Source organism: Rhea pennata, chromosome 3 (genome assembly GCF_028389875.1).
Source record: "Rhea pennata isolate bPtePen1 chromosome 3, bPtePen1.pri, whole genome shotgun sequence".
Lineage (NCBI taxonomy): Eukaryota > Metazoa > Chordata > Aves > Rheiformes > Rheidae > Rhea > Rhea pennata.
In genome coordinates this window covers 96,708,157-96,732,452 of record NC_084665.1, presented here as the reverse complement: position 1 = coordinate 96,732,452, position 24,296 = coordinate 96,708,157, and the positions used below count along the sequence as shown (strand labels likewise).

Genomic DNA, 24,296 nt, shown 5'->3' with positions numbered 1-24,296 from the left:
TCTTCCTAAAATAACTGAATCTTTTTGACTTAGATAAACTGAGTATCTTTGAGTTTCTAGGAGTTTTTTAATGGCCTACAACTCCCTATCTGTTTCCTTTATATGACATTTAAGAATTTATTTTTCTTAAGTATAAAGGCTTATCTTGATATGCTTTGCCAAAATTTCACTTCTGATCTCTTGCTTTGTTGTTTGCTCGATAGCAGCAAATCTCCATTTCAGATATAATTACATTTCACTGGTGGTACATGTGTAGTATGTCCAGCAGTTCAGTGTTGGGTTGTTTGACTTTGAATTTGGGGGTGGTCAAGAATCAAGATGGTCACATTGCTATACAGGAAGTAGTTTTAGTGCTCAAATAATTTAAATCTCTTCTTTCAAATGTTTACGTGAGTTCTTTTTAAATGTTATTTATTGTCAAGATTCGATGTGTACTGAAGTCTACAGAATGTAGACTGTCACTGTCTTTCATGAATGTTGTAATGTGAAAGAGATGTCTAGGCAAGTAACTTTGGATTTAAAAATTAGAGCTAGAAAGGCAGTTGTAGCGTATTTGCTGTTCTTTAATAGTTCAGCCTGTAATACAGTCTTATTTAGATGAACCCACATATAAATATTTTATACATTAAGCTGATAGTATAATGTCTAGGTGTTTATAGCACCATACAATTTAAAAAAATTTGCAAATAATGTATTGTGTACTCCATCTTTCAGACCTTAGAAGACTTAAAAACTCATAATTACTACAGTTTCATTTCTAGTTTGAACTAGCTAATGCTATCACGTGTAACTCTAAAATCCTTATCATAGCACTGACATATTAAAAAGGATATAAAATTTTACTAAAAAGATAATCTTTTAGAAAAACTAAGAAATGGCCATCTCCTTTAAGAAAATGTAGCTATTGTCTTGACCTCATTTTCTCTGAGGTTGTAGGCTGCAAACGAGAGAGATGTAACCATTTTTTTTTAGTTTATTCCCTGCCTCCTATTAGTAATCTATTATGGATTTGCAAGTCAAAGGAGGTCATATATTTCATAGACTGATAATAAAACATGAGAAGTGCTTTCCATAGAGCAAAAACATGCATCAAGCACTGTCCTTAGTTTTTAACAAGAAATACTTTCAAGTTTTTGAGATTATTTTATGAGTAAAAACACCCTCTTCCTTTATGTACATGTCAAATTATTCTTTTACTCATACCAGTACCAGTGTGGAGTTCAGAGGTCTTGGGATTCCAGTGCTTCAGTATGTAAATTACTGTGTAGTCCTACCTCTCAAGAGCCCCAGGAAAAACACTCTTTAAATACTCATGTCTTAGAAGGCAGACCCACATTTTTCTCAGAGGCAGTTTATGTTCTTGAAGTATTGTTTATGTCAAATTTGCATTACCTGTAGTAACTAGCTGTGTTCGAAGAAATGAATGTGATTGCATGGTGATGTTGCCTATGGTTGTTAGAGCTTCTGGTAATGTGCATTTGCTCCTGTCTTAGATTGTTTCTGCTTCTTGTGATTAACATGTAGAGAGCAGACCAGGCTGCTTTTCAAGCTGACTAGATTTTCCATCGTAGAATTCGGTTAGATGTAGCAGATGCTCAGATGTGCATGGTAAACAAAGTAAAAAAGAACACGGTTGTATTTTCTAAGAGAACAGACTTACATTTCAGATAATTGCTTTCTTAGAAATACATTAAGAGCTAATTGGTGAGCTAAATACATTTTACTCCATGCATAAAAACCAAATTTCTCCATTAGGGGATTTAGATTTTCTTTACAGTCCTCATTAGTTATTCTCATGTTACTTTATATAACAATATTTAATAATGTGAAACAGGACATAAGTGTGGAGTTCAGGTTAAAGATTAAAACACAACAAAATCAAAATTACTGAGTTAAGGTTGAATATTTACCCAACCTTGACTGCAACAGGTTTTTTGCATAATCACTGAAATAATGTCTTCTATTATATAATAGAATATTCTTTATCAACTATCATAAGTATTAGAGTAGCATTCTTTCATACAAATTATTTAGTATAATGGACGATTTATAGAGTATAACACCTAAAAGTCACACAATGAAAGGGTTATTTTCAGGGTAATTATAACATGTGCACAGTACACATATAGGGCCAAATTTTTAAAGGGGTCTCAATATTCCCTCTTATCTTACATCCTCTGTCTATTCCACGCATATATGATAGGATTAAGATATCTAAATTTTTGATTTCAGTCACTAATTGACATATCTTAATCCTTTCATATCTGTCCATAAAATAAGAGGCCATCTTTAAAAATTTCACCTAAAGTGATCAATTTTGCCTTCAGATACCTCCATGCAACTTCCATTGAAGTAATTGGAGCTGTGCCTGCATATCTGATGGTGGAACTGGACTCATTGCAATTAAGGTACACGTTTACCGACATAATTGGTCATCTGGAATAGTCACTGGGCCCAGTATGGCATTCTGCATGTGCAGAATACCCTCTGCAGTGTGGGAGAGTAAAGATTACTATGATACCTTTATTTCTTGCCTTAAATTTGTACCTGTAGCAGAATTTTAATGTAATTTGCTATATTTAATTTTCCTATTTTAAACAAGAAATGTGTAAGTAGGACATGAAAACAACATATATTTCAAAGTGATGTCCTGATATATTTTTTCATACTCAACCAGTGCACAGACATTCTGTGATTTTCATGAACACATTACAGGAGATGTGTGCACAATCATGGTTTGGGCAGTATCACAGAGTTTAAAATATCTGACCCTATGTGTACTGCTTTCTTTGTGTATCTTTGTACTTGCAAAGTAGAAACAAAAAGTAAATAAAGAATCCTACAGTTAACTAGCAGCATAAAACCCATACACGATAACTTTAGTACCTCTTAATCCCCAGTACAGATCTATAAACACATGATAGAGTATTTATTTTTCCGGTATTTGAAATTTTCTGGTTTTGATTGCAAATTGATCCTAGCGTTTTTTTTAATTAATGTCTTTCTCTTGTCACTGATCGGGGGAATGACTATAAAACTATTGACTTCTAAAATTAATCATTTTGGAGAGAGTCATCTAAATCCATGGTTGACCCAAAAGCAGAAAAATATTTTGCAAAGGTTTAAAGGGAATAGCATAAAATAACATAAATATCAGCTTTGAATTTGTAACCACACAAAAAAATCTAAGTGAAAGAAGTTGTTCTTTTAGAATGTTATAACCTGTAAAAACTGCTTCACACAATGAGTATTCCTGTAATTTAGAGTTGTTACTGGCTGATGTATATTTGGGTCAAGTTCTATACATGTTACAGAGTACCAGTTTTCAAAGTTTTGATTTTACTGGAGTTGCTTTACGTTTATAGTACTACCAAGTTTAAAAATATACAGTTCTCAAGTTTAAAAATATACAGGCACAATATACAGTTCTCTCTGAGAATTATGTACTACTACAAAGATTAACTTGTTTTAGGAAAGCTTTTCAGAAAAGAACCCAGCAAATATTGAACAAAAGTAAAGGAATAAATGAGGAAATACTTTCACATATGTGCAGGGTCTTTCATATATCTTTCCTTTAATTTAAGGTTATCTTCCTGTGGCAAGCACAGCCAGTTTTAATTGTCATAATAATTGTCATAATTTATTCAAAGTAAAGAAGATGCTCTTTATGGCACCATTCTTGAAAGTTTAGAATTAGAAATTTTTAAGCAAACATTATAATAGGGAAACTGGAAATACAGGAACATACAATTTCTTTAGAATATGAGTGAATGTTAGAGAGCAAAGAAGTGTTTTTAAAGGACTTTTTGTAATCAAAATTATTAGAGACTTTCTTCTATTTTTTTACATTTTTTACTATCTAATTAAATGGAGAAGTTATTCCTCTTTAAAATAATTTTAGCTTTGGTAAGCATTCATGTTTTAAGATAGCAGTAGGAGTTAATTATTTTAAAAGGAAAATTTTCTACATGTTTAATGTATTAACCCTTAGAATGCTACTGTAATGTTTTCTACAGTTAAGCAAATGCATGGTTAGGTGACCATGGATTTACGTCCCCTGCATCCAGAGGGCTTAATGGGTTTATAATTCAGCTTATCACCTAAATTCTTTTGCTCTTTTCATGTCTATTGCACCAGCCTGATTATGTATAGGAAATTGAGATGTCTGCCCATTTTCAGGTAAAGACTCTTGACAATGAAAATGGTTTATTTCTTGACATTAGTATTCCTTCGTTGTGTGTTTACACCCTGCTTGTTCTACATGTTTGTACATTTCTTTGTTTTGTTGAGATGGAAATAAGTTGCTAAAAAAATGTTGCTAAATCATTTATTTTTCAAAAAAATTTTCACTACTTTTAATTGATTTTCATTATGTGTTTTTGCAGCAAGCTTAGTAGTGGAGGAGCGCACGAGACAGATGAAAATGAAAGTGCACCGCTATAATCAGACATCAGGGTCTGGTTCTAGTCAAGAACATGAGCGTGAGCAATATACCAAGGTAAAGTTAGTAGTATGAAAATGATATTTTGTTTTGGAAATTGAAGGAATAAACATGATTCTTTAAAATATTACACATAACCCTTAAGAATGCTGTGTATAAAACCTGACAGAAGTATCTTTGAGTAATAGCTTTTCAAAGTCCTTTTTAGCCCCATATGAAGTACAGTAGACTTAGTCTTTGATGTTATCTAAAATGAATCTGCAAAAAGCAGAACACTTCAAACCTATCTCAGGGAAGAAAAATCCATCAACAGTAGTTAAACAAATTCATATCATGTCTAGCTTTGTAAGTTTATGGCCTGCAAATCACTGGAGGCTGGAAAAGTGAACCATGGAAGTATTGTTGTATGTTGGCCCTACTCTTTTATTTTTCTCTAGATCTTCACTTTTGCCTGCAGTATAGACACCTGCACAGAGTTAGAGCTGATATCATGGGCCTGTTCTCATATTTGTATAGTATTTTTGCATGCAATATTGTCACAGATGAAATACTTCCTTTCTGGAAACATATACTAACTACTCAAGTTTCTAAAGAAAATACGAAGTTTTCCTCTAATAATTATGTGTATATGAAACCGCGTTAATGAAGTTATATAAAGCAACCGTATGTTTGTTCTATGAAATGCTAAAATGCTATTCCACATCTTTGTATCTTTAAAATTGTCCAGGCTTCTGAGAAAATTGTTGAAAATATCTCATGGATGTGGATTGCCTCCTACAAGTGTGCCTGTGATGGGCTAGAGCTGTATCTTCTGTGTAGCTGCTAAAGACATTTTGACTTTAGCAAAACTGGGGGTAATTGAGGCCCAGCTGAGGGGGATTGCTTGCAGAACTCACAAGGGAAGACGTTTAGCTATGCTTTTTGTTTCCTTCTTAGAGATGCAGCGCTGTTTGTGCAATCTAAATAAAGGGCAAAGATGAAACCATCCATAATTCTGGGCCGCTGGCAACGTTGCTGCTGTTCTGTTCCTTCACTGCCATTGAGAATTGCAGCATAGTAGCATGTTTACAACAAGGGACCACGGGATGGCAGTATAAATGTAAAAGTGTACCATAAAAAAAGGAAGGACACGTTTAACAACAGTATGCCTTAAAAATAAGGTCTCAGAATAGCCGTTGTTGAGAGAAAATTACAGCTTTGATTAATTTTGCCTTTGATGGAACTTTAATAAGGATGTCTCTTTCTGAAACCACTTCTGTGAGTGTAGAACTTGAATAAAACAGTGCTTAGAGGGAAGAGGAATAATGGAAACCATGCTTTAGGCTCTCAGTTGCCAAACTGCCAGATATCAGTGCTATAAAAGAAAGGATGGAATGGAAATTTGCAATGGGGTAATCTATAAGAAGTCAGAATTTGTACAATTAAAATAGCTCATTTGATATGGGATTTCCTACGGCATTCACTCTGTCAACTCAAGACATGAGGGTGGCTTTATGCAATGTGTCTGTGCCGCGCTCCCAACCAGTTAACATTTTAAAAACACTGTAAGAATGAGTTTGATAAAGTTTGCTAGTGAGAAAAGTAGTGTGTAATATGAGGACTTTGGCCAGGATGAACAAAAATCAACCTGATAGTTTGAGGCCAGATCCATGGTTTAAGGCCAGATTTATTTGAATTAACCATGTTTAAATGTTGATTCAAAAGTTCATAAACTATACTTTCCATTATGAAACATATTTTTAATTCTGATTATCTTTAATATTTGTTGTAAGCGTGATTGCTTCTCCTCAAGGATTTTTTTAAACTAGAGCTATTATGAATCTGATATACAGTAAGGTGGTTGTTGGAAAACATCAATCTGCAATGCTACCAGTTTTCCTTATCCTCTAGTGTCTGGAATTTTCTAGCACTGTCTTTAGGTTCTAGCCGTATGTGGAAATGAAATTCGGCTTGAAATCTCAGTACTAAATGTAAAGAAGTCTTTTCCAAATGTAAAGAAGTCTGAAAGTATTGTTGATTCAGAAATTTTAAAAAATGTGTCACCACAACTTTAAGGAAGCAAATTCTCTGTCCATTGTAGTGAGGAAAACACATTCTGGGTACTCGGTGTTCCGACTGATGTGTACTGCTTTCCATGATAAAATAATATTAAGGAGAATGAATTACTTGTACTGGATTTTAAACCCTAACTTTTCAGGTATTTTTGTACATGATAATAGTGTGGTCCTTACTCCAAGTGGAGTTCTTGGGTTTTATTACTTTTTGTCTGGATAGGATAATCCAATCTATAATAAATTTTATATCTATATGATTAGATATATCTATTTTATATCTATCTATAATAATTTTTAGGTAATAAGAACAAATTAGCACATACTAGCACTCTGTCCAATATTCAGTGATGTAACTTTTTGCTTCATATCACTATGATGACTATATTGTTAAACCAAGCAATCAGCTTCTTAGTGCTACTGCCTTTCTTTAAATTCAGAAAATGCTGAAAGCATCAAGAAAATAGAGCAGACATTCAGATTAAGCAGTTCTGAGGAAAATCTAGTAAGTCATATTAGGTGATGCAGTAGAGCCAATGAGTCTGACTTTTAAGGACTATGCCTAACTTCTGGTCCCAAAATATGTGAAAAATCTTTGAAAGTGTCAGGAGCAAGACTTTTTTTTTTAACGAAAAAGACAAAATATATGGTGGTTTAATGGACATTTTAGAGTAGTGAAAAAACCGGTAACTATTAAGAAATTGTTCATCATGGTTGCAAGCATAGGTTGTCACTTTTTAACTGAAACACTTCCTTCCTCAAGTAGCAATGCTTGCTTAGTGCTTCAGTGTATTTGAGAAACTATGCCATGCATAAAGACAATACTCCTTTTGCCTCTCATGTCAGTCAGCTGACATGGATGGTGTATGCATGTTTTTCAAGCATACACTGTGCAGATTAGCGTGTAAACATTTTTAAATAGTTCTTGGTTGTTTCTCCATGAACAGACTGGGTAACTGTCTGCTGTAGAGCATTGGTATAGGTCTTGATGACTCTTCTGCTAAATGTTTTGAGATCCTTGCAGATATGACCTCAAATACTTACTTCCTTCAGTTCCACTGGAAGAGCTCCATAATTTATATGAAACAGTTCAGTTCTAAAAAGCAAAATTAAAAAAGCTCTATGTGGTTTTGCTGAAAGTGTTTAAAGAACTTAAAGTAACTTTCTCTTCTCCTTTCTTTATATTGGTAAGGCTATAGTGGATAGTATCCATGACACATGTATGTGCTGCTTCTGTGTCTGGGAGAATCAAAACACTTTGGTAGCATGATTCTGGATTTGCAGAGATATAGGTGAAAGAATATCTTAGTTAGGATTGTAATTCAAAATTCAGTAGGCTTTTGTTACAGATACCATGAGCACAAACACAATGATACAATTGGTCCAGTTTTCCAGAGAATGCGCAACACCTGTCTTTTAGGACTGTTTATTTAAGAGACTTCTTGATCAGAGCACTGTAGTACTTAAAATGGCATCACTCTACAGTTGAATGCACTAGCAGTTAACTGTGTATGGTTTGAAAGTATTTAGCTTAAAAGGAAGTGAAGTACAATGATGGCATTAATTTAATGGCATTCTATGCAAGTTTAATTTGATAGTTAAAGCCTACAGGGGTAGGCTGGATAGGAGACTGAAGATGATAGGAAGCTTTGATTATCACAGTTTTATGTGATGCTGGGCTTTTGTGATACTTAGGACTGTGTACAGAAAGGGATTTTCTAGGAGAGCTCTCAGATATTTTCTTTTCATCCCCTTTCCTCTGCCTTCAAGAGAAAATAGTTAATAAGTAGCGTGTCAATATTACAGTCTGTCTCGTACTGATACAGTTTCACAAAATTCAGTAAGATCCATTCATTTGATTCCTGGGCTGGGCTTTGCTTACAGCCTTTCTGTGGTTTGACTTGCTTATTCTTACTGTTAGCCGTTAGCTACCTGGAGGCTGAGTGATCACAGTACTTGGACTGGATACAGTCCTGGGAAGAGTTACCTAGAAGCACTGCTACTTACAGTTCTCTGGACCATCACATGAGCTGCTCCTAAGACACAGCCCCTAATGCTGGCAGGTGTCATGGATGGGGGTGTGGAAGCAGCAGGATGCTGACAGCGGGGCCATGAATCCATGCAGCCTTCAGGGGAACCCTCTGCTAGAGTCATTGAAAAGTTATGAAACTCAAGGTGCTTCATGGATGGTTCAGCATGTTTTGGCAAAATTCCTTTTTAGAGTAAGGTGCCTCAAAAGATAGGTATGATCTCAAGTCTTGCTTAAATCCCTCTGTTAGCCCTTAATGCTTCTGGTCTGGATTTACTTTTCCTCATTTTAAGCACATAATGAGGCATACACTTACTAGAGATTAGTTGCCTGAGGCTTTTTCTGTAGTCGAAGAGGGAGACATTCCTTCAGTTTTCAAAGCTCTGAACTATTGTATCCTCCACAGGGGTGGAAAGAGAAATGCAGAAGTGTAAATGCTTATTAATATATAACATAATTATAGTAGTTTATTAAATGACTACTAAAACGTGCCTTATAATCACTAAATTTCTAACTTTGTTAGTTATTGAAGAACTGTAAGAGTGTCCATGACACAGAGTCTTTTTATTTGCATCTATGCTCTTTCCATTGACATTAACATGTCTGGAGTTCATCATAGCCCATTTTTCTCCTTTTGTTGGCATGGAGGAAGAGTAAGAGGCTCCATAGGTGGTAAAGTGAATGGAAGAACTGCATTTTAACTGTTTACATTTGAGATAGTTATATTGAAAAAATGTCTGCAATACGGAAGCAGACAGACAATGCAGACTGTTTGGGCTTTTCAAGCTAGCTACTAATAATGTTTGAAAAACAGAACTCTCTAGTAAACCTTAGAAGCTCTCTTCATATGAAAAATAGTACACTTTGGAATGGAAATGCTATATAAGCTTTAACTGCTTTAGACATAGCGTTGAGAGAAGTGATTGCTCTGAAAATTTGCTCGATCTTGAAGCTTCAAAATTATTTTTGTGTTATATGCAAGTGTAAAAAGATATGAAAAACTGTTACTATATGTTTATATTTTTAAAACATGTGGTGTTATACTGAAGAGTAGTAGGATTCCAGATGAGTGGGACTGTATCATATTACCTTTGATCCCAATTGGAAACCATTAGGTATTACTTTAATGCACATATCAAATAAGTGGATCTCTTTTAGACTATAACAATCTTTTTCTGAATTATAAGTTCAGGTGTATTACAACAGTAAAATATTCTTTTTGTAATGAGCAGTGGTGTGGGGAAGAGTACTATTTACTTCTGTCTCTACTGAAGGAAAAAAAAAAGTAAATTTCAAAATTACTTTCATTTTGTTCATCTTCCCCCCCCCCCCCCCCACCTCCCGACCATGTTATTAGAATTTCAGTAAGGAAAATAAAATAATCTTTCAAAGGAATTTTTAAAAGATATTTGATTGGCAGTCACGCAGGTGACTTGTATGAATTTTCTATGAAGAAAAGTTCACTAGGAACAGAGCAAACTGGCTATCTCAGCTGACTTCAAAATTCTCACATAGTCTCTACTCTTCCATGGGAGAATCTGTAAGAAAGAGAGAGAGAAAGATACAGAAAAAGTCTAGTTTTTTTTCTTCCTTCTCACAGTCTTCCTGTAAGTCTTGGGGTAATGTGCTGAGGAAGAGACTGTTAGCTGAGGGTATTGTTTGATTATCAGATTGTAGTGAGAAGAGGCAGAGGTTCATAAAAGTTGTGCGCTTCCTATAGCGGATGAGAAATTCAGTAGAAACATCTGCTTTGAGAAGAAAGGGCAAAATCCATAACAGTAACAACTAAAATGTAAATGTTATAGCACTCAGCATTATCTGCCATCAGCACCACTTTCTGTGTTAATCCCAATTTCTCTGAAGGGAAAGGGTCTCTCTCAGGAATCACAGTCCTGAGAATAGGATGTAAGGGGATAATAAAAGCTCAACCATTTTATGCAAATCTCAGTAAGAGGGGAAACTGTATGTTTTTTACAATAACTCTGTGGTTGAAATTGCAAGGCAAGAAGTAGAAGACTTGTATTTAGTTCATTTTTCATCTCCCAACTCACTATAAAATATTCTGTCTACCAACACCTTGTGTAGACTGTGTTTGACTAGGTAGGATGACAACTACATAGCCTAGCGATTAGGTGCTCAATTAAGAGAGAGGACACCTGGGCTCAAACCCCATTGCAGCAAATGGTTACATATTTAATACTAAACAGTCATTCTATGAGGCTGAGTTCCTAAATAATCACTGACACACAAGCTGGGACCTTATCGCTCCCAGGCAAGTCTCTTAACCAGTAAGCTTGCTTTTTTTTTTTTTTTTTTTCCCCTTTTTTTATTTATTGCTTTTTATTTCTCTTCCTCGTGCTTCCCAGCCCATGTAAGTGGCCCAGGACAAATGGATCAGGTATAGCAAGAGTGAACCAGGAGGTTCTCCCATTCCCCAAGTGACATGTATACATATGTATGTATAATCCGTTGTGTTCAACTTGTGTTATTCTTGTGTTTGAATATTAAATGTTAAACAAAAGGCCAAATTCAGATTTGCATGGGAGAAAGGCCAGCAGCCTGTACGTCCCTCAACACTAAGAAGAGAGGAAGGAGTGAAGTGCAGCTGGTTATGGTCGCTCACTGATGGAGCAGAGACCAGTCTTCTGAGCTAGGAGGTCATTTCTGCCCAGGGACTGTGTGAATCTTCTGTTAGCGCTTCAGATTCACTGTATGCACTGTGCCCCCGCTCTCTGCTGAATAGGGGGCAAGGTTTCAGCTTGCACAGATGATACATCGCCACCTAACAGCTATATACAGACTTATTAAGGCCACAATGAGAATGTAAACTTTCTGGTGAGGAAGAAAAGTAAATAGACGTCATCATGATGGAGAGGGGAAGTCGGATTGTCTCCAGCAAATGCAAATAAGGCATGGAGACATTTCTGGAACACTTATTCTGTTACCATGTATAACAAGCCATGTATTTCAGAGAGACTTCATTTTTATATTTGCAATATTTTTAAAACTTTACTATAGAGAAATCATTTCTAAATGCAGTTTAAATAAATACATAGAGTAACATGCCTTTCCACTGAAATCAATAGAATTTTTCCTATTTATTTTAATACAGTCAAGATTTCCTTTGCAGATTGATCAAGTTCTGTTTAAAGTAATGGAAAACTAGAACACTCCTGTTTTTACAGGCTTTTCAGATTTTTAAATGTTTCATTTTAGGAAGATTTTACGGATTCCTTTAGGAAGTCCATGAGAATTTTGCATAAAATAGCAATGCTGGCTCAGAATTGGAACTCTTTAATGTAAACTAGAAAAGACTAACCATTTGGTTTTCAAGACTCTGAACATGTATGTTAAGCCATAAAAGAAGTTTTTATAACTTTTACTCAGAATTTTTTTTAAGTATACACTTTGGAAGGAAAACGTGATATCTATAGAGATGAAAATGTTACATTATGATGAAATAGAGCTGATAAGAATTGATGTGTTTTGTATTTTAGTTTTGGAGAGAGGCATTTTGCAGTCTGGAAGAGGGCAAGCAGTGAAAATATTTAAAAGATCCTATGAGTTATTTTCAAAAGATGGTCAGCATAATTTCACCTTAACCCTATTGGTAATTTATATTCAGCTAAGTCACACAGAGTCACTTGGAAAGAGAATCTTCAAATAAATCCTCACTGGAGTTGAAACTATTTTTAAATATTGGCATTCCTGAATCCTCTGTGTCGCCTACTTTATTAAATCAGATTTCTACTGCATATATATCCTTGTCAATGCATCTTAGATATTTTATTTGAGTTCCAACGTGGTGTGGTATTCTGGAATCATGCTGCTGAGTTTCAGTTACTATTTGAGGTTGAAAATCTACCTTTAGTGAGCCAGAGGCTTTTTTTTTTTTTTTTTTTTTTTTTTTTTTTTTTTTTTTCTTCTCAGCGGTTGTTATTCAGTCAGCCTATGCAAACCCCTCACGTAGTATTGCTAAGAGTTTCTGCAGGACACACTCTTCAGGCCAAACCCACAGGTTTTATTCATAAGTTGATTTGTGTTCTGAATCTTGGCTGTGCAGAAGCTGAGAGTGACACTGAAACACATACTGAGAAGCTAAACATTACAAGTGTTTTGATTTTTCGCAAGGAATCCCATATGTAAAATCAGTCCTTAGGATCTTCTTTATTTGCTCCACTTCCTTATTCCAATTAGCTTCCTCATCTTGCTTTGGGTGGTTTAGCAAGAGGTTCGCAAGTGTGTTGTGGAAAGCTGTGAGGAGCTGCTGAGGCAAAGGAAGATAAACATGACTTGAGGACAGGAGCTCTGATGCATTCATCTGCACAAACCTCAGCTCATGTTTACCAGGCTTTTAAAGTTAAATCATGACACTTGCTGACTGACTGAGCCTGCAACCCAGTTCAGCTGGGGCTATTTCATGAACTGTCACACCTTTGTGTATAATTCATAAATAAGCTTTTATGACTTGCAGTTTTACAGAGCACAGATCTGGAAAATGGACTCCCTAGAGTTGTTGTGTCCAAAACTGACTAATGTTAGCACTTGTTAGTAGTTTTCACATAATATGCACTGGAAAAGCATACCACTATTTAAGTCACTTTTTAGTTATAGGTCCCTTTCTCTTTAATGATAGTGATTTTATTTTGGGAAACCTGACTATGATTTGATCCTTATCTGTATGATTGAAGATTTAGGTAAGTGTGACATTACTAGGGCTGAAGTCCCTTTTTATACATATTCTTACTGCTAATGTAGCTAACACAACTGTGTGAGTAGTATGTGATAGATGGTGTGCAGTTGCAATCAGTTTAACCAATCAAAGCTTCTGCTGCTAACAAAAAGGTAGTGATGTCCAGCCCAACCACCTATTCCTACTGCTGGTCTTCTGCTCGTTCACATATAAACCCAGCAAGATTTGCTCTCCCTGAAAACAAATACTATTTTTGCTGATTTGGCTTTCTACCAGACTAGTTCTGTAGTATCATGTTACAAAAGATGTCTGGAAATAGAAAATGTACTTTTTTTTTTTTTTTTTTTTTTTTTTCTCCTGATAGAACTTAGGTTTTGGAATCAACCCTAAATGCCAAACTCACATAGCAGTAGATTTCATTCAGACCCATATGCAGTTTTTATTCCATCCTGACTGTGTACAGGTATTTCATAGTATATTTTTAATATTTGAAGAAATAGGGAAAAATGTATAATCAGGTAGATAGTAAGCATGTGCTTGAGAAGGTGTGCATCCACCTCATGAATGTATCATTATTATAATTACAATGTACTGAAGAACCAGCAGTGCATTCGAATACTGTGGTTTATTTCAGGTATCATCTGTTTTGTTCCAAAAATACCATTTCTCATTTCTTCAGTAGACAAAGATAGTAATATAAGTGTTTCTTTGAATTTCATAAAATTTTGTTGGATCTAAAAGCAGTTAGAGAGATTTGTCATACTTAGGTCACTTGTTGTCTCAATTTATACTTTATATCATGATGAGACTCCTCACCCTTTCTTTTCTTGATCTTTAGTATAACATACAAACAGATCAGTACAGAAGTTGTGATAACGTCTCTGCCAAATCATCAGATAGCGATGTCAGTGATGTGTCAGCCATTTCCCGAACCAGCAGTGCCTCACGCCTCAGCAGCACAAGTTTTATGTCAGAGCAATCTGAACACCCTCGGGGCAGGATCAGGTGAGTTCTCAAAACAGTTTGAATTATATCACACACCTTTTTCTTGTTTAAGTGCCAAAATACAACTAGAAATGATGGAAATTAGATGACTGCAGCAACATAAGAGCTTATGAAATGTATCTGTTGCTAACATAAGATGACAGTACTTTTTGTGCCTGTGCTTCTAAAACAGAAAGCAAAAATTGCCATAAAGAGAGAGCAAATTAATATGTTTATGGCAAGTGGAATTTGTGAACACACTATCATCTCATCACTAGCCATGAATCAATGTAAACTATATGCCAAAAAAGTAGTAGAGCAGAAATCTTACTGTATTTGCCCTCTAAGAATTTTCTGTTGTAAGACAACTCTGTTGTTCTTTCTGTCTGTGTATCTATCTGTCTACCTACACACATCATAATTCACTAGCATTGAAACAAATATTTATATAGTAATCTTTAATATCTCTGCTTCGAAAGTAGTTGAATTGAAGAAGTTTATATTATCAATGGTCGAATATCTCCTTCTTCCTTGATAATAATATACTTCTCAGTTTAGTCCTTCCTGAGATATACAGATGGAGTTCTGTCTTGATTTAAGTCAGTGTCAAAACTCCCACCAGCTTGAATAGATGTAGGATTGAGTTAGTAGTTTATGAACACATCCACTGGCATCTGAGCTCTCGCAAATTTGATTTTAAGTAAGTGTTACAAGACAGGGGATGGATTAAGAACTCTAAAAAATATTATCTTGATGTAGAAATTGAGTACGATAAAGTCTGGATTTGGTACTTCATATCATTTCTGAACAGACTTGCCAACAGAGAAGTTCAACTGCAAGGTACAGTTTGGTCTACTTCCTCTGTAGGAAGGGATGTTAGGGGGACTCAGAAAGTAGCCTCTATATGTGATCTAGCCCCATCTCATTTTGTTGTTAAAGTCACAAATATGTTCAAAATCACTTTTCAAATGGATGAAATCATAACATGAGACTTGCATTAATAATGTAATCTATAATCCAGCAAAACATTGCGGTAGAACTATAAATTTGTTTAAAGTTATATATGTTAAAGTTTTAAACACATGATTTAAAATAATTTTAATGCTATATTTCATTGGAATATAACTTCTTAGTGCTTGTCTCTTACAGAGAACTTTAATAATTCCAAAACTGGCCATATTTTTGAGACACTGAATTTCCTCAACTAGACACTGTTGCAGTATCTTCTTATATTGAACAAAAGAGCATTTTTTTCCCATAAATATGTCTCTGTTGAGAAAACTTTATCAGGAAGGTTCACTGGGTTCAGAATGTCTGATCACAAATATCAGAAGGGTCTTAACCACAGGAGAATCAATAATGTCATGCTAGGCTGGAAGCAGGGAAACCTAGAGTCAAATCCCTGTTCTGATCCAATCTCTTGCAGAGAGAGCACCTTGGGAACAGATGAACAAATATGAGGAAGAAAATAATAGTTTTTGAAAGTCAGTCATGATTGTGATTGTTTTTCTTCTATGCTGGGCATGTTTATTCTCCCCCAAAAGTTCTGTTAAAATCAGTGGAAGATGCCTAGTATACTGTCTTTACAGTTAGCTTGTTTCAATGATTAAATGCAATGGAGCAAAACTTTAAGGTCATGAAAATTATAGGGATGGACTGGATTTAATCACTTTGATAAATTTATCCCATTAATGAATCTGATCTTTTCAGATAGATGTCAAAAATTGGCAAAATTGTTCTCTTTTTACATTAATTTTTGAAGGAACCCTAAGTAACCTAAGATAGGTTACTTTAATTTTAGACATCAGAAATAAAGTGAAATTGATTCTTTCTTTTAGTTACTAATGTTTCCTCAAGTTCAAGTAAATACTGATTTGAAGTTAAAAGTTTGAGTAATTTGAAGCTTAATTTTATTTTTGTCTCCAAATAACCTGATGTTAACATAGATCAGTCATGCCACATGTTAAGGTTAGAGCAGGAGAAGCAAGGAAAAAAGCATTTTTATACTTCCTGTCTTCTACCTTACTGAAACCACATTTCCACAATCATCTTCATATGCAAGTGCATCAGCCCAATGGCCATGGCAAGTGTTTGAGTGTAATGTTAAGTTTAAACACAGAAACTTACTTAAACTGCCTTTTTTCATGCACCTACTTTTGTATCTTTTGGAGATGAGAACTATGAAGAACTTGTAAGCATGTAGAAACTTAAAGCAGGTGGCCCAGTTTTAGCCATTTCCCTTAGCTAACTCATTCAGCTAGTATCCTTTGGTGCCCTCTGTAGTCAAGAGAAAAATACACAAATTCAGAATACACAAGGATCCTGCTCTGTATCACCCTCTCTTGACACTGAGTAGAGGAGAATGAAGCCTAGGGATAATCACCAGCAAGTTGAGTTAACTAGTTTAAATGGAGAAATGTGGTTGGAGATTAATTACTCCAGCCATCAGATTAGTAACCTGAAGTAAACTGCAGCCCTTTAACATCGCTATGTGAACTGAAAAATATTGGTTACATACCGCTGTAAAGGGTTGTGGTGTCAATTTCTGAACATGAAGTGGGCTAGCTGATTTTAAGGCAGTAGTTTTATTTGTTCTTAGTTAATGTAACCTGTTTATCCCTCAAATTAATGCATCCTGCAAAAGGGATATAAGTTGAGATTCTGGGCATATAGAAGTACAACATACTGTCTTGTTTAGGCTGTCACTAACAAAACAGCAACAGTTTTCTTGTAATTCTGTGCAAGGTATCATTAATCCTGGATGTCAGAAGGGCGGCGGTTGCTGGTCTTAGTGAATGCAATTTATATCCACTGACTTCACTGCCAGTCCTGCCAGGATAAACAGCTGCCTAACCTTTCCTCCCAAATCCTAGGGGAGGAAATATCCTTAAGAAAGGTTGCTAATCCTTTTTTCATGGACTGATGAATCCAGGCAGAATCAATATCTCTCTCTTTAATTTTGAAGGTTTTGTATTCTTTCATTTCAGGCAATGTATTCTATATTATCCTATATTTATAAATAGTTATTTCTTTTTGAAATCCGTAAAGATTTTAAAGCCTAGAACCACATCTTTATCTTATGGCTTTAAAGTATATGCATTAACTGTAAATGTGCAATAATTTGCATTGGTTCAGAAATATTTAATTTTCAAGTATAACTTCCTAAGTTACACTACATTCAAATTACATTGTGTATTTCACAATATGCATTATTTACAGAACAAAATATTGTCTATATAATAAAGATAAAACAAATTGAAGCATAACAACACAAAAATACTGTGCATCTTATTTGAATAGATAGATAACATGCTATCCATTCTTTGGTTCAAAGTCTAAATGTAAAGTTTTGTAGCATTAGGAAACTTGAATATGCTGAACAAGTTAGTAACACTGGGAGAATGAAAGCAAATCTTCCCTTTCCTTTAATCAACTGCAAGACTCTGTCTAAACCTTCTAAGCAATCAGGATAATCTAATTTCCACAGTATATTTGTAATTGAATTACCTGTCAGAAAGCTGTGACATAGCATGCATGGCAAATTCCATTAGTTAATCTTCAGTCTGGAGATTTTGTTGATTAACATTTCTAATAGGTTACAAGAGGGAATTATGATTGATGAAAGTTCTACATATAGGTATATAAAATAGCTTCTTCATTTCTAATTTGATTAGCATTTTCAGGTGGGTGTTTTAACAAACAGCTATGCATGAGTAAATTTGTCTAGTTACAAAATTATTTTGAACATCATTCTTGTTACTGTACTGGGAATTTTGCTTAACTGTCATGCTTTCTGGTGGAAGTCCAGGCAAATATCAGATGTTCTGAGAATATTCACTTAAATCAGACCCAGATTTCTATTTTTGGCATGTTGTAGTATTTGGAGTCAGTTTGTGTTTCATCATTGAAGTCAGGTTAACGGTCTTTCTTACAGAATTTTGCTTTCATCAGTCATAATCTTTAATAATTCACAGACTCTCCTTTGTATGACTCAAGAACATTTCTCTCATCCTAGGTGAAACAGAAAGGAATTTTTCAAGGTTTAATGTAAATAAGATAATTGATAAGTAAGAATTCATGTTAAACAGGTGATAATTAATCAACACCATATAGCCTTGATCAGAGAAAGAACTTTTGCTGACCTCAATTAAAATTATGCCTGCTCTCATTGCAACATTTTTCAATAGGGGCCTGTTTATGCAAAAATACCTTGAAGATGGACTTCTCAGTGATGCCAAGTAGGCAACTGTCGTTTATGGTGGAGACTTGCAGGAACTGAGTCCAAGGTCTCCATTTTTTGAGGAGTTAGCCATTTGGCTTCCATAAGATGTTTTGCTTAAATCTGATTAAACAAAATCTGCCAAGTATGTGAAAGGCTAGATAAATACTTTTAAGGCAAATTTCTCTCAGTGTATCGGAATTTGGAACAAATTATCCCTGTATTAGAACTGTCACTGTTATTCCTCATTTTACAATTGAAAAGCACTTCAGTAAACATTGTTTGGTATCTTAACCAATGTGTGATACACAATAATATAATTATGTATGTACCGTGTTTTGATCTTATTGTACATGCATTGCTTAATTGAATGTTTAAATGTAATAAGAATATTTTAAAGGGGTTTATTAAGAAAAGAGAATAATACAGTAAATTCTAACAGTGGACTTAAATCCTGATTTATTTCATATACAGCCATGCCATTGAATGGCTTGTAGCACAAAGGTATGTATGCTTCTTGGGATTCGGGTATGTTCCCAGTATATTACTGAAAGGAAAAGAGCTATTTTGGTTCATACTATGAGATGCCCCCTGACAAACCTGTTTATCATCAATTTCAGAGCAGGCTTTGTAGCTTATGTGTAGCTGTTATTCCTTCAGTACACTTGAACTTTAGCTGTAGTACATTACAATGTTAAACCAGGAATAATGAGGGAGGGAGATGAGTACACAAAATCAAGTGAGGAAGGGGGAGATTGGGTTGATAGGCAAAGAGTGCCAGGTGATATGGACAGGAGGGACCTCATAATCAACAAAAGAGGTCTTCTCCAAGAGCATGCACACAAATAATGAAGTGCCAATTGCACAGCAAGATGGAGAAAGCTCTCAGACCTTTTCTGAGACATAAGCACAGCCCGGTAGCTCTCTGAAATGCCTGTGCACTAATGCATACAACACGAGGAACAAACAGGAGGAATTCTGTGTGCAGTTGTGGGGCTACAGTCTCATCAGAATCACAGAGACATGGTGGGATAGCTCACGTAATTGAAGTGCTGCAATGGAAGGAAGAACAGACCAGGAGAGCAGGGAGAATCTGCCCTTTATATGAGAGCAGGGGCACTGCTTGGAGCTCTACATCTAGAGAGGGATGATGAGCCAGTTGAGAGCTTGTGAATCAGGATTAGAGGGCAGACCCACAACAGTGTGCGTATCTGCTACAGACCATCTGACCAAAAAGTAGATGAGGCCTTCTTCAGGCAAATGCAAGAATGTTCACAGGCTCTGTTGTTCATGGTGAACTTGAACAAACCTTTATCTACTGCATAGGGCAGCACAGAAGGGCACAAGCAATGCGGGAAGTTTCTGTAGTGCATTGATGACAACTTCCTCACAAAGGTGGTTAAGAAGTTGGCAAGGGGAGACACTCTTCTGAGCTTCATACTTACGAACAGGAAAGAAACGATTGAGAATTTGAAGGCTAGGGCAGATAACAAGTTGCTCCTGAATAATCTCAAATACAAAAAGGAAGCATAAAAGAGATGGAAGCCAGGTCAGTCAGTCAAAAGGAACCTAGAGACACTGTCTGAGTGTGAAGAGATGGAGTTAGGAAAGCTGAAGCCAACCTGAAATTGAATATGACAAGGGATGTCAAAGACTACAGGAAAGGCTTCTGTCAGCAGCAAAAGGAAAATGATGGAAAAGTGGGCCCATTGCTGAATGGGGCGGGGGACCTGGTGACAAAGGGTGTAGAGAATGTTGAAGTACTCAGTGCCTTGGCCTCTGTCTCTGCTGACAAGATTTTTTCTCAGGAATGCCAGGCCCCTGAGACCAGTGGGAAGGTCTGGAGCAAGGATTATTTGCTCTTAGCAAAGGACAATCAGGTTAGGAAATGTGTAAACAAATCGGAAATACACAAATCCATGGGATCTGACAGGATGCATCCATGAGTAGTGAGGGAGCTGGTGCTGGCCAATGTCATTGTGAGGCTACTCAACAGTCTTTGAGAGGTCATGGTATTCGGCAGAGGTTCTTGAAACTTGGAAGAAAGCAAATGTCACCCCTGTCTTCAAGAAGAACAAAAGGACTATCAAGGGAACTACCAGCTGGTCAGCTTCACCTTGATCCCTGAGAAACAGATGGAGCAAATCCTCTTGGAAACCATTTCCAAACATCCTAAAGAAAATAGGGTGACTGAGAGTAATCAGAATGGATCTATGAAAGAGATCGTGCCTGCGCAACCCAATAGCTATCTATGAGATGACTGGTTTGGTTGGTGAGAGGAGGACAGTGGACATACTGATTTCAACACTGTAACTTTCTCATAGACAAAATGAAGAAGTACAGGCTAGATAAGTTGACAGTGAGGTGGAATGAAAACTAACTGAACTGCCTGGCTAAGAGGGTTGTGATCAGTGCACAAAGTCCAGCTGGAGGCCAGTCACCAGTAGACTAACCAGGGATCTTTACTACAGCCAATACTGTTTAACATCTTCATTAATACCTGAACAATAGGACAGAATGCAGCCTCAGCAAGTTTACAGACAATATAAAACTGAGAATGGTTGGTAGGTCAGACTTGTGCTGCCACTCAGAGGGATCGCAACAGGCTGGAGCAATGGGCAAACAGGGACCTCATGAAGGAGGTCAGCAAAGGAATATGCAAAATCCTGCCGCTGCAGAGGGCTCGTGCACTAGTACTGGCTGGGGACTAGGCTCATAGTGATCAGCTTTGCAGGAAAGGCCCTGATGTCCTGGTGGACAAGTTGACCATGAGCCAGCAATATGCTCTTATGGAAAAGAAAGCCAAGCTTTCCTAAGGCATCCTAAGCTGCATTAGGAAGAGTTTTGCCAGCATATCAAGGGAGGTGATCCTTCCCCCTCTACTCAGCCCTGGTGGGGCTATATCTGAAATACTGTGTTCAATGCTGGGCCCTCCAGTACAAGAGAGACATAGAGCTACTAGAGTGAGTCCAGTGAAAGGCTACTAAGATGATTAAAGGACTGGAGCATCTTTCATATTGGAAAGGCTATTAGAGCTGGACCTGGTGTAGAGGAGTAAAAAAGACAGAGCCAGACTCTTCTCAGAGGTGCCCTGTGGCAGGACACAGTGGGCACAAATTACATTCAAGTGGAAATTTCTGTATTTAAGAAAAAGCGTTTTTACTGACTGAGCACTGGAACAGTTTGCCTGGAAGGGTTGGCAGTCTCTGTCCTTGGAGATAGTCAAAACCTGAGTGGACATGGTCAGGGACAAGGATGGAGACTCCACAACCTCTCTATTCTAACTGGCCTTGCTCTGAGGAGGAGGGTTTGGACTAAACAATCTTCAGAGGTCCCTTTCAGCCTCAGCAAGTCTGTTCTTATGAACAATATGTTGAGTAGGTGGATATTCTGCATCTTGAAATGGAAGCTAAATGGAAGGAAAATATTTAGATTTAGAATTAAAAATAGGTGACAGTTTAAAAGTATGAAATAACACATGACACGAATGAAAAATTATTTCATCTGTGTTCAAAGCCAGAGGTCTTTCTCTCATTTGCGTATCATTTCTTGTAGATGCTGACCCTTTATATCAGTCATGCATACTTTGCAACTCAGTTTGCATTCATCAAAATAATCCTCTGTTATCATGGCATGCTAGCTTTTAGCATTCCTCAGAGAAGGACCTGGGAGTGCTCGTGGATGACAAGTTGACTATGAGCCAGCAATGTGCCCTTGTGGCCAAGAAAGTCAGTGGTCTCCTGGGGTACATTAGGAAGAGTGTTGCCAGTAGGCTGAGGGAGGTGATCCTGCCCCTCTCCTCAGCCCTGGGGAGGCCTCATCTGGAGTCCTGTGTCCAGTTCTGGGTTCCTCAGGACAAGAGAGACATGGAGCTACTGGAGAGAGTCCAGCATGGGGCTACGAGGATGATCAGAGGGCTGGAGCACCTGCCCTATGAGGAACTGCTGCGAGAGCTGGGCCTCTTCAGCCTGGGGAAGAGAAGACTGAGGGGGGATCTTATCAACGTGTATAAGTACCTGAAGGGAGGGTGTCAAGGGGATGGGGACAAACTCTTTTCAGTTGTCCCGTGTGACAGGACAAGAGGCAATGGGCAGAAACTGAAGCACACGAAGTTCCTCCTGACCGTGAAGGGGAATTTCTTCCCTGTGAGAGTGACAGAGAACTAGCACAGGTTGCCCAGAGAGGTGGTGGAGTCTCCTTCTCTGGAGATCTTCAAGGCCTGCCTAGATGCAACCCTGTCTAACATGCTCTAGGTGACCCTGCTTGAGCAGGGAGGTTGGACTAGATGATCTCCAGAGGTCCCTTCCAACCTTACTGATGATTCTATGATATGATTCTATGATTCACCTCTTCCTTGGGGTTTCTTTATGGCTTGTTTCACGTTCAGACCTTCACGCATGCATGCGCACAGGTGGCACACGCACACAAACACACATACAGAGAGAGAGAGAGAGAGAGAGAGAGAAACTGTTGATTCATAACCAGTTTAGGAGGCTGATCTTGAACCCTGTGCTTTTTGCTTTACTTCTCTAAGTGTGCATGAGCACATTTATGCATACATTTACTTTGAAAATACAAATAATCCTTTGGACTGGAAGGGACCTCTCTAGGGCCATTGAATATAACCCATCCTGTCACAAAGAAGTATTGCACATTAATATATTTTCCAGCTCCATCTTGAACTTAATTAATTGTTTTTGATCTTTCCTGCTTCTCTTAGGTTTTTCCAGATCTCTATTCCTTTGATGCTCTGAAAATTTATTTTAATTACTGCCTGAATTTATTCCCAAAGAGTTATGTTTTGTTCACATTTGCCCTTCTGCCAATATTGGTGTCTTATTTAAATAGGTTTTTTTGCTCCCTGCTATTTATTCCCTGATGTATCATAGCAAGCAGTTGTAGCTTATTGATTAAACTAAATGTTCTTTTAGTCAGTTGAATATTATATACTTCCCATTTTACTGGTCATCCTAGCAACCCTTCTCTGGCAGGTTCTAACTGGAATTAAACCTCCTTTGAGTTTTTGTTACCAGAAGAAGTATAGATGAAGTCTCACCAGTATCTTATACAGTGTTGTTAATTGTGCCCTAATCAACATATAAACGATTCCATTTACTTTTTTCATAGTTATAACATTTGGTTGTAGCAGTTGCTTAGCAACTGGCAGAAATGGTCATGACCAAAAATGGTCACTACCATCATGTCAGAAGCCATGCCTTTGGAGCCATAGCTACACCTGGATGGATTCCTCATTTCCTAGCATCTCCTTCAGTGTACATTCTCCACAGATACTGAGCATCTTTGAAGAATTAGCCATTACCAACATGGACCACTTCGTGGTCCCTTCAAGGCCCTTTCTCTATAGTCTCTTAATGTTATTAAAATGGAATCCAATTAGTTGGCGATTATAATTGTAGTTTCCAAAGATCCTAAAATTTTTGTACTGAAAATGAAATGTCCCATGCTTAATGAATCTCCTGTTCATTCTTTTCTTTCAAAAGGAATGAACTTACTAAATTTCAGTCTGACCATGCTGAGGATGCACAGAAATTGATGCCTTGTGAATGTGGCTATGAAACTGATGGACTCACACTTCTGGTCCAACTCCAGCAATTCTTCCAGCTTGTCAGCAGGCGTTAGAAATAACCACTGCTGTATCTGTGTTAGTCTCTAAGAAACTAATCTAATGTTACTTCTGCTGATGGTACTCTTATGACAGGAATTGACTGGAAATGAGGCAATTTAAGTGGAATTTTCTTTTCAATGCTTTTGAGGACTTTCCTGTTTACTGTGACAGTTCTGGAGACTCCCACTTTTTGAGTCAACAGTCTCTGGCTTTGTGTAATTGCAGGAGACTCCTTAGCATTGAGTAGGATCAC

At 36.8% G+C, this 24,296-nt stretch overlaps 1 protein-coding gene across 6 annotated transcripts in view; it reads left to right on the top strand.

Annotated features, from left to right (window-relative positions):
- LOC134137921 (regulating synaptic membrane exocytosis protein 1) overlaps window positions 1-24,296 on the top strand; it is a 192,244-nt gene that overhangs the window by 103,261 nt on the left and 64,687 nt on the right. For 2 of the 6 annotated variants that reach the window (XM_062571073.1, XM_062571074.1), the window contains 2 exons: window positions 4,386-4,498; window positions 14,053-14,219. The exons of the other annotated variants lie outside the window; for them this stretch is intronic. In XM_062571073.1, coding sequence (XP_062427057.1) covers window positions 4,386-4,498; window positions 14,053-14,219 — 280 coding nt within the window. The remainder of the gene's footprint in view (window positions 1-4,385; window positions 4,499-14,052; window positions 14,220-24,296) is intronic. 6 annotated transcript variants of the gene reach the window in all.